Source organism: Sparus aurata, chromosome 21 (assembly GCF_900880675.1).
Source record: "Sparus aurata chromosome 21, fSpaAur1.1, whole genome shotgun sequence".
Taxonomy (NCBI): domain Eukaryota; kingdom Metazoa; phylum Chordata; class Actinopteri; order Spariformes; family Sparidae; genus Sparus; species Sparus aurata.
The window spans coordinates 26,074,729-26,085,818 of NC_044207.1; the positions used below are offsets into that span (position 1 = coordinate 26,074,729).

Below are 11,090 nucleotides of genomic sequence, written 5' to 3' on the forward strand. Positions count from 1 at the left end.
CCGCTGTGGGCTCCCCTCCTCAGATGGCAGCGCAGGAGAAACCTGCAAGAGACAGAGCAGGAGAGGATGTCATTCACAGACGAGTAAACATGACGATTTCAGATTTCGGGGCCTTGGAAGTGCGATGCGTTCGGTATAAATGAGCAAATCCAAGTGGCAGAGGTGTTGACAGTGGTGTAGGGAGCGTGCTTATACTTCCTCTTGCCCTTAAAACTGAGTGACCTCCACTGATTTACTGATCGCTTGCTGTGGAGCATCATGGGACTAAATGTAACCAAAAAAAGGGGGGTGGGGAGAGAAGAAGAAGTCAGCCCATTTCTCCAACATCCAGGCCTTTTCTGTTGCTGTGACAACAACAAGGACAAGAGGAGGCAACCTTGGACGCCGGACAGCTTTGTGTCGATAACAACACTGAAGGCTGTCAGCCTTACAGCACTGACTAGCACCTCACAGCCATTCCGTCTGTGGCGGACTGATCGTTAATATCTGCGGTCAAACTGTTTAAATGCAGAATCGTAATGGGATTATTAGAAAGAGTGAATTCGGGCTGCAACCGCTCAGACCGCCGCAGCTGCTAATGGCAGGCGGCAGATTTTCTGTCTGGTGGTAAATTTATGTGGTTAATAGATTCAGCTGGGAACAAACAGTCCAATGCAATAGATGAGTGTCGTGAGGCTGATTGTTAAGTTCAAGAAGTTCAACTGAAGAAAAGAGACATCTACCTGCATTGTTTTTGCAGAGAAATTCACCCAGCATCTACGGCAGACATGCAGGGTCAAAAAGTCTGAGACCACTGGTCTTAACTCTTTTTACGTTTGTTTTAAATGTAAATAGATATATATATATATTTCCATTTCACTCATGTTATCTCAGCATTCTGTGACAACACAAGAAGCTCTGTGGAACGATGTCAAATCACGCTGGGAAAACATGAGTCATCCGGTTTTGTACAAATGAGGCACGTCAGCGTGAGTGTGTGAGGGGAAACACCAGATACTAAGATATCATGAAATTCATGGGTTCATGACAAAGACTCAACGTTTGACTGAAATTTTTAAAATAACATTATCATCAGTAATGAAAGAAATAAGATTACATCTGAAACAAATTTCAAATATTGGTCCTTTCATCCAATCACAAAATTTGAACCCAACATTAACAATTTTCCTGTTTTTTTGTTGCTGCTTTATAATAAATTAATAATTTGAGTCCTTATAAGATGCTCATTAACATTATTATGACTATATAAGTGTTAATAAAAGCATAGTTAACACATAATTATAATAACTGATGAGAAACTTGTAAGAGCATTACAAACATCATTTATCATGTATTTTATAGCAGTAAACTACACACACTTACTATGCTTTCTACCAGATCCAAAGCGCTAACATTGCCCTGTAAAGCAAAACATGTCTGACTTTTATATGTAATCTATGTTTATAATTATTCTACTATTAAGTCAGTCTTATTTATTTAAATAAATATACCACTAGGACTTATAACGGCATATTACCTAACACCTAATGCTAATAACAAGGACCTTAAACTGGCCAAAGACAATGTTTTTGCTTTAACTTGTCATTCTGGAGTTAATACTGATTGCACAGTTTAATAGCTGTAGAAAAATGTCACAGGTCCCTATAAATATTTTCCCTGCAAAAATGAAGGTCGCATTGCGTCACAAAGGAAACTAAAACAGGAAGAGGCGTTGTTCTCCCCGGTCACTATCCCCAGGTAACGGTGGAACAATTGGAATAACTGTGGAAACTCTACAAAATGAAAAGAAACCCACTGATGGAGAGATGAGAGATGAAAAAGAAAGACGTACGGAAACCGAGGTGAAACAAGACAGAGTGAGCAGACGGGCGTTCACCCGATCAAGAGCGCCGATGTTGTGTCAAAGTTTGTTCCCTCGCTGATACGTGTTCTCTCTTACAACCAGGACTTACAACCACAACCGGCATTCTGTGTACTAGATCAGTAAGCAACAAAACCTGCAGACTTATTAATAGAACCGAGTGTGTTACTTTGCCCTTTCAAAGCACTGAGATCAGGGTTTTCTTGGTCAAATCGGGATTCTTACAGTTGTTTTTCTGCTTTGGACCGTAGCCAGGCTGCTAGCGGTGGCCATGTTGCTAACACTGTGTTTGCGCCAGCGGCACCAACAGTAATACAACAGGGGAACAGTTGGAGGGGGCAAGTTGAAAAAGGTGTCTGTTTCCGTTTAAAACAAAGTGTTACGGCTGTGGCAAAGCTTTCACACGGTAAGGAAAAAGGTTTGGAGCGCTCTATCTTTTTCTTATTTTTCAAGTCGAGATCTTTTTCAATTTAAATTTGATGTTTTTGCCTTTAAAGCACTTACACAGTGGCATATCAACCTAGGTTATTTGGAGTGCTATTTGATTGATTTTTCTTCAATATTCATGGTACTTAATTTAGTTATTTTCTTTTCAATGTTCTGATTGTCTTAAAGTGTGTATTGTGTTTGGTAAAAGGGCAGTTGTGTGTTTCAAAGTCCTGTCATTTTACACTAAAATAAGAGAAATTAACATAAACATGTGATTAAATTAATGAATAATGGGTCGTCTGTAACAAATAAAAATAAAACAAAAGCTGGCAGGAGGTTTTTGTCGCTGGAGTGGGCCCACAATCATAAATGTACATGTAGTATTGCTGCTGATTGCCTTGCGATTGCCAGTACCAGGAGGTTAAGGCACTGCTTTTTCTCACCTCCACATCACAGGTGAGTCATACACATACAGGTGGTTTGGCACAAGATAAAACCAAAAGCTTTCACCCTGAAAAAGCACACAGACAGGCACCCAAGGGTACTGCATCATTCACTCTCCACACTGCTCAGTCCATCGTCTGAAGTCGGTCAGGGCAGCCGGTGGCAGAGAGTTTGTGTTTAGTATGACATCTTGTGGTGGAAATAAGCAATTCAGCATCATGGAAGTCGACCTTTCCCTCAGTGTTTAGAGCATCCAAGTGTGACAGTGCTAGTGTGTTTTACTGTATAACCACGCCTTTCATAAAAGATCCAAATACCATATGATTGATTAAATACCAGATTAAATTAATAAATGTTATGTTGCTATATAACCATATGTAACACTTGAGCAACAGAAGATATAAGAGCCATGAAGATTGGTGTGACCTTCTTTACTCCTTTGTATTATAAAAATCACAAATAATCTTTAATTATTCAGCTTTTCTGACTTATTCATAGGCTAACACAAAAATCAATTGTATGTTTTTAAGCCCAAAATTAATTTAAAAGACATTACATTGTTTTCTCCTTACAGCAAGAGATCAAATGCATGCACTGGGGGTACACAAGTATAAATAAAGGATAAACCATGTGGATGAAAAGAATATAATTGTGGCCTAAACATTACTGCCTGAGGAATTTTGTCTTTGTTTATTTAATTAAATCCACTAATATGCCTTTAAAGGCCTCTAGCTCTGTATGTGACTCTAATTACTGCTTACTTGGTATTTGGGAGGCGTTTATCACAGAAATTCCTTGGAAATGTGAGGCAGTCAGACAGAGGGGAAAAATGTGGACCGAATCTAAAGGGGATGATGGGAAATGTAGTTCCACGACAATGTAAACTCATGTGTATCCAAAACATTCAAAAGAGAACAAAATGTTTTTAATCTACTATCCAACTGATTCAGATACATTAAACACCAGCGTGTGTACAGGTGAGTATAATTTGGCTCCAGAGTTGGACTCAATCAAAGGGAAGAACGTTAACTGACTTCAAGTCCCAGAGTGCTTTGCGAGCGAAAGCGGCGCTCCTGGTGGTTGTAGTTGTCAGCGGGGTCGTTTCCGTGTATCCAGCCTACGTTAGGTGGTGGAATCTGCTCTGCAAAGACAAACACATGTGAAATTATTGATCAGGTAGGGCAAACAGTTTATTCCGCCGGTTCCCGCCTTTTCAACTCGTCGACCGCATTAAAGATGTCAATGAATTTCTGACCGTCAGTTCTTGTTTGTGCCGCAAATGTAGAAAGCTGCCAGCCAGTGTGCAAAATCAGCGCTTACATGGCGAATGCGTTTCCTTTTGTTCAGCTAGCTGATGTGTCGAAATACAGCAGCCGAGTGCTCAGAAATGTAACTCATTAAAAATAAACAGTGACTGAAGGGACTCATTAACGCTGGATACCGAGCTGCTTCCATTTATAGACCCGCTGGAGCGACGCACAACCAGCGACACTCGACACGTCGGCGTTTTATTCCGCTCGTCTCGGTGAAGTTGAACATTTATCAGCTGTATGTTAGCTGTGCAAATGTTTAAACCTGCAACGTTATGCTTCTTTAGCATTTAGCCACGTCGGCTAGCATTAGCATTGGGCTTGCCGCAGTTACGTTGTTTACATCCGGTAATGCGGGCTGTTGGATAATTTGCATTGTTGTTGCTGACTGAGTTTAGTGTGACACGTCTGTCTGCTGCACTCATAACTGCTTAAATGTGATTTTATTTATATAAATGAAGTTGTCAGGTGATGTGGTCCTGTCATATTCACTAACCGGTCTGTTTTGTGTCTCACAGGGTTGTGTGAATTTATGGAAACATGTCAAAGAAACGGGGCAGGTAGGATCACTGCTGATTCAACCCTTTTGACCTTTGGTCCACCTTTTAATGACACGACAGGAAAGACTCTGCACTGATCTGTAAACAAATCCTAATGACTCTGACAACAACTTTAATCCCCTTGGGTTCAACTCAACTAGCAAAGGATTAGTCGATTAATCTGTTAGATGATCAAAAGACAAATTAAATAAATACCTCTGAAGCAGAAACCATCGTTTATAGGTGGTGCAAGATCTGTTGGACAAATTGAATTAAATGAATGAATGAATGAAGGTGTCATTGGCCTCATATGGACATTTTATTCACTAAACCACTGATGCTAGGAGGACCAAAATGAACACTTAAATGCACATTATGTAAGACCTGGCCTCCTTTGGATTTCATGCTCCAAACTATTATTGGGCAGCATATTGCCATAGTAACCACTAGATGCACGGCTAACACAGGCTCCCAGGACGAGCGCCGGGGTTTGAAGACAGTTTTAATAGTAGTCAAACCGTGTAATTACTTTGTCACGTGATGCACTAGGTCCCAAAAACACTTTTTCCCATAAGCTTACATTGTGAAAGAAGTATCTGTAAAACGGTGTATATATTGTTTTTAGCGTCACAACCCCCATGACATAATTCGTTTGACTGTCATAATTTGAGCCATTTGGTCGGATAATGCTTGGAAAGTCCAGAAGAGCAGCACGATAAAATTATTATATCTCAATTCAAGTTAGCCTGAATCTTTAGTGCTCACGCTCTGTGGGCTCCACAGTACGGAAGACAGTCGAATCATTTTGGCTTCGTGCACCACTGAGCAGCTCTCATTGGAAAGAATTGGACTTTGCCTCCATGGCTTTGTGCAGGTATAATTGTAACGTCCAGTGGCTAACTGAGCTAACTAGTTAACAGCAGCTACAGTTAGCAGCAGTTAGCGGTGTTGACTGGGAGCTCAGAAACAGTGCTGACAGCATTAGGAGAGAAGACATGCAGGGCTAGCTTGTTAGCATGCAAGCTCCAGTAGATGTCTCTGCAACACAGTACATAGACTTTCACATGATGTCAAACCCCTCTTTCTTCATATTCTGGTGGTAATTTTTGTAATTTCTTATTTCTAAACACATTTCTTACATATTGCACCTTTAATGCGACCCTCAGACCAAAAGCAAACACATTTTTGTATTTTTATGATGCAAAAACTGTACTTAGCCTAGTGTTGTTAAACTTGATTCCACAGCAGTTTGACATACTTTATTTTATGCACTTTAGCTCTGAACCAAAGCAAAACTGAATTTAGACTGAGTAGATTACAGTGAATGGGTTTATGAAATGCATCATTTCATTTTGTGATCCACTCTTTGTAATTCAGTCTGGCATATTTGGCCTCTGTACTTGGATGATGATTAAGAATAATGTTATGTGTGATTGGGCTGTGTTTGCAATGCTAAATCTGCCAAGCATCTGTGGGGTCTTAGGCATTGGCACATCATAAGCACTACAGACACTATTTCATAAGCTAAATTAGACATTTAACAGTAATATTGGACCGGATGAATATTCACAGAGATTGTTTGCTACCCACACTGTGATGTTTAGAGGCACTAAAGCAAGTTTTCATCAGTGGGATGATGACTAAATATGACACCAGTTGGATGAGCTGTAGCACCTATCCTCTGACACTCGAGTGCATATTCAACGTTTCCATAGAATAGAGTGCTCTCCATTTGGGGCCCTGTGTGTTTGGTACAGTACCAGTTCATCTCCTATCTTAAGACTTCACATAACACTAATATTGATCGATAAAATAGCTATAAAATATTCATCCTACTTTCGATCTACAGCTAATACATCGATACTAATAAGGACCTTTTTCCTTACACGCTCACAGGAAGCGTAGCAGTGGAGAGCTGAGTGAAAGCTCGGCGTCGACCCTGAGCCCGGACCCTGACAACCTGCTGGGCCGCAGGATTCAGCACACCTGGAGGGAGAAGGGCAACGTGACTAAGTGGAAAGGCACCGTTCTGGAGCGCCTGACTGTGAACAGCTCCCTGTACATGGTGAAATATGACGGCTTCGACTGCGTATACGGCATCGAGCTCTTCAAAGATAGCCGGGTGTCCAACCTGCAGGTGTTGGCCGAGAAAGTTGGTGAGTGCTACAGCATCTCTTTTTCTATCGTGGATGTATTAAAGCTTTGCTTTGGTGTGCATTTTGTAAACTGTAAAGAATTGAGGACTGGTATTTTTAACTTCTGACAACGTGAACACTTTAGTCGAATCGATACTGGACTATTTATGTGAAAGAATGTATTTTTAACTTGAGTCAATGTAATTTTTTTTTATGGCAAATTTACAAGTGCCTTCCTTCTGTGACCTAAAATAAAACCGATAATAAGAAAAACTGATAGTCTGTCGAGTCTGTCTGTTTTAGGGATTTTAGTGGTGCTATCTCAGCACTGTAAGATATTGTAATAATATTTTAATGCCGTACTATAATGTGCCATGTGGGCGCCATAAAGTTTTCCAGTTAACGGGCTTATCAAAGTGTCTTCTTCCTGCAGTGAACAATAAGATCAAGGTGCCTCCCGGGGCGGAGGAGCTGGTGGGCCGAGCTGTGGAGCATCTGTTCGAGAAGGAGGACGGTGAGAAAAACGAGTGGCGAGGCATGGTGCTGTCCCGAGCCCCCATCATGACCCACTGGTATTACATCACCTACGAGAAGGACCCGGTGCTGTACATGTACCAGCTGTGGGACGACTATAAGGACGGAGATCTGCGCGTCCTGCCTGAATCTGGTACAGCAATGAGAGCTTTCGTGTTTGTGTGCATAAAATTGTCAGTGTTTCAAATTTCAGATGCTCCTGGAAAAGGTGGGAGGAAGAGAGCAGGACAAATTTACATAGTCAGCGTTGGGGAGAAAAAAAAAAAGAGTTGAATCTCTATGCTGCCTTTTTTTCATTTTGGAAGATTTTGTGCAGAGTTTTGGCTCGATTCAGTTATAAGAGCATTTAGTGTTATTGGCACTTAGCATGTCTTATCATGTCATGTCTTATCTTTCAGAGACCAGGAATTTGATGAGACTGGGAGAGGAGAATAAATAAACTTGTTGTGTAGAGGTTAAAGTTCACTTTCAAACTGTAGATCATTTAGTGCCTGAGGTTATCTTGCAAACATGCCTCAGGATTAGAATCATCCCGTCATCAGTGGGACACCTTCAGGAAGAAAGTGATGTGGCTACTCAAAATCCCTACTCAGAGCCAAACCTATGAAGAATAGGTTCAAAGTCTGAAAGAACACAGCAAACTCTCGATTAACAGAAGACGCATCTTATTATTTCCCCAGAGCTACCTGGTGAACAATAATTCTGCCTTAGAGAGTTAGTTAGCTGTTGACTGTTAGCAGCAGAGTCCTGCAGTGTGTCTGGCTGAGGGAGCTAACAGCTAATGCAGCTAACACCAAACACACAACAGGACTGAGTAGAACAGAACTGATTCTGAATGTTTAACTTTTATATATATATGGATATATCGGCCAATATATACACATTTTTTTTTGTGACACTTGTGACAAAACTGTGTAACGGAGGCTGGATATTTTGCAGTTTAACAATAAACTAAATTAACCTAATAATGATATAATTATCTCAAGCAACTTTTTCGCAGTAAAATCTCCCCAAAAAAAGTTTTAATAGCTGCATATCAGACAACATAAACACCAATACAATCCGTATTTCGGATAGGTCAGCCTTGACCATTGTATCGGTTGGCTTTAGGACTGAGAATGTATAGTAAGAGGAGCATGAAGCAAAACAAATCTATGATAAATAAATGTACTGAAATATTTGAGCTGAGGGCAGATTGTCGGTAAAAGTACTTTGAATGCTAATACTTTCAAAAGTGCACTGTGTTGTTTTGAAAAAGAAATTCAAACTCAGAAAGGTCACATTTTCCAGATGAGGTGATAATATTAGAATAGAAATATTTATATGATATATTTCCATTACTGAATAAACAAGCTGTCGTCAGAGAGGAGTACGGTCCACAGAATGCCGAAAGAAGTTAGAAAGGTGGCCGAGTCCAAATATCAACAGAGTAAAACAGTCTGAAATCGTCTTGTCCTTTGAGGACAGTTTGTATTATTTGGTTTATTCAGTCATGAAAAATTTTTACTTAAGGTTTGTCTCAAAAACTACATTGTGCACCTTTGACTTACAGCTATAGATGATAGGAGCAAGTGGAGTGGAACATTTTATATTTACATGGTTTCCATTGACGTCAGGATTGTAATTGGTTGTGGGGACGTTATGGGATCTTGGTGAAACAAGTTTATCTGTCGCCCTGTTGGCAAGTTTAGAAGTCACATGCTTCTGGTCTTATAATGACTCCTGTTTGTCTTGTATATCATCCAGAAAACAAACATCTGCTGCCGGCAGACAGGAAGCCAGGTGAGGAGCCAGAGAGCCTTGTGGGTAAACAGGTGGAGTACGTCACAGATAACGGCCTGAAGAGGACGGGCTTGGTCATCTACCAGGTCCCGGCTAAACCCACCGTGTACTACATCAAATATGACGATGACGTCCACATCCACGTCTACGATCTGGTGAAGACCACCTAGTACTGACTGTCCCGTTTCATCTTCAGCTCATGGCTCCTCTCTGACTCGACCAGTCCTTCACCCGTTAAAGTGTTACAGATGTCAGATTTCCTCCAGTCGGGGGGGGGGGGGGGCCGATGTGCTGAAGAACAGAAGCCCTGTTTTTGTTTTCTCTTAACCTCATGAGGTTTCTCTCAGTCTCACTTTACAAGACACGTTGGTCTTGATTCTTAATTTTAAGTTACCTTGATGTATGACTATGAGGTCGTCTTCAATGTAAATAGAGCAGGTCTGAGACCGGTTGTATAGCCCAGCAGATGAAATGGAGCTAGACGTTCGTTTTTGGTTCACTCACACTTGTATAGTGCAACTTTCAAACTCCAAATTCATACTTTTTGTAAGCGACACATCAAACTAAACGAATCCAGCTTTCTTACCTTATACCTCTGTGTTTTACTCGTGTTTCATTTCACTTTTATATGCCCATGCTATTTATTTCATCAGGAACATCTGGCTGTTGCTGCTGGTGACATTTTTGGCGAAAACGTGTCTGCTGTGCTTTATGTGTGTCGCTGAGGTCGGCCTCAGTTTGTTGAATATAGAAGTAAAATTCATTTGACCGGTGTGCTCGTTTCACCATCGCCGTGAACTCTGATAGCAGTTGAAGTGTATCGGCATCGATGAGACTCGACTGTCTCACGTCGTGCATTAAAAAAAAAAAAAAAGAAGAAGAAAAAACATGGATTATTCTCTAAAGTCATGTATCATATTTCTGTTCCGTTTTCATGTAAACTGCAAGTTTTTCTACATTATGATAATATATGAAAAGGACTGATGTTGATGTCAAGTTGTTTCAGCGGTGTTTGTGCTGCACACTATTTATGTAGTTCCAATCGGCCACCAACATTCGTCTGGTATTTCGGACTGAAGTCTGTATTATTTGCCAAAAAATTGAATGATGTGCTATGATATTATTCAGGCCTCAAAATATTGTTCATTGTGACCCTAAGTATGTTTGTTTTTTTTTTCTTTCTGTAAATATAATCTGAGACATTTTTATGAACGTAAAACAAAGATGCTTGAAAATGACTTTCTCGTCCAGTTATTGCGACATGCCGTCTTGTGTGGCAGCGAGTGTGTTTGTGCGAGATGACGTGAATTTAAAATCGTAGCAAATCACATAAGAAACATGAGCAACTCTCTATAAATTGATGAGTGAAGTTATGCAAAGTTGGATTCTGTTATCCAAGCAATTAATTAGTGTAGTATTCTGATAAATGTTTTGGATCTGTTCTGAAATAAGGACATGATGCATATTTTCGCCCTCGTGCTCGAGCGATTTTACAACTTAACTATAATTCGTAATCCAAGGTCTCTGCCTCGTGAGCTCCACTTTTATGTCTTTATCTGTCTGATACATGAGTTGAATTGAATGGACCCCATATGTACATTAAACATGTACGTGAATATGAAATCTCCCTTTTTATACCGCTGCACAAGCTGAGATGAATCACGTTGACTTCTCTGAATACACTTCAAGGTGAATGGACTCGTAATGTTGCTTGAATTCAGAGCAAAATGTTCCATTGCACCGGGTCAAGTGACTTAACACACAAGTTCAACATACGTCTTGAATTGATTGGATGCTGCCTCCAACTTCCCAAAACAAATCTTATGTTGAGAACACGGTACACTCTGGATAGCAAAGACTTCCTAACGTGGTACGAGAACGTTTCAACAACCTGCCTCTGTCATTTTGAGAAAAAGGTTATGAACATCAGTTCAGGTGTGATTGCAGTGGAGCCGCATAAATAAATGTGAAAGAGATTTTCTACTGGCAATTGTGAGAGTTGAGTTGACCTCGACATGTGCCAGGTTCCAGCATGCTGTGTAGCTTAAAGGAAGGT

At 40.5% G+C, this 11,090-nt stretch overlaps 1 protein-coding gene across 2 annotated transcripts; it reads left to right on the forward strand.

Annotated features, from left to right (window-relative positions):
- The first annotated feature begins 3,776 nt into the window (after positions 1-3,776).
- On the forward strand, positions 3,777-10,272 carry LOC115572282 (spindlin-Z-like). Of its 2 annotated transcripts, none has more exons than XM_030402205.1 (5): positions 3,777-3,910; positions 4,563-4,604; positions 6,480-6,739; positions 7,152-7,385; positions 8,999-10,272. In XM_030402205.1, exons 2-5 carry the CDS (start codon positions 4,585-4,587, stop codon positions 9,202-9,204), a joined length of 720 nt encoding a protein of 239 aa, XP_030258065.1. In that variant the 5' UTR covers positions 3,777-3,910; positions 4,563-4,584; the 3' UTR covers positions 9,205-10,272. The 2 variants fall into 2 exon arrangements, with proteins under 2 accessions (XP_030258065.1, XP_030258066.1); XM_030402206.1 differs by lacking the exon at positions 3,777-3,910 and adding an exon at positions 4,003-4,259.
- Positions 10,273-11,090: the final 818 nt, after the last annotated feature.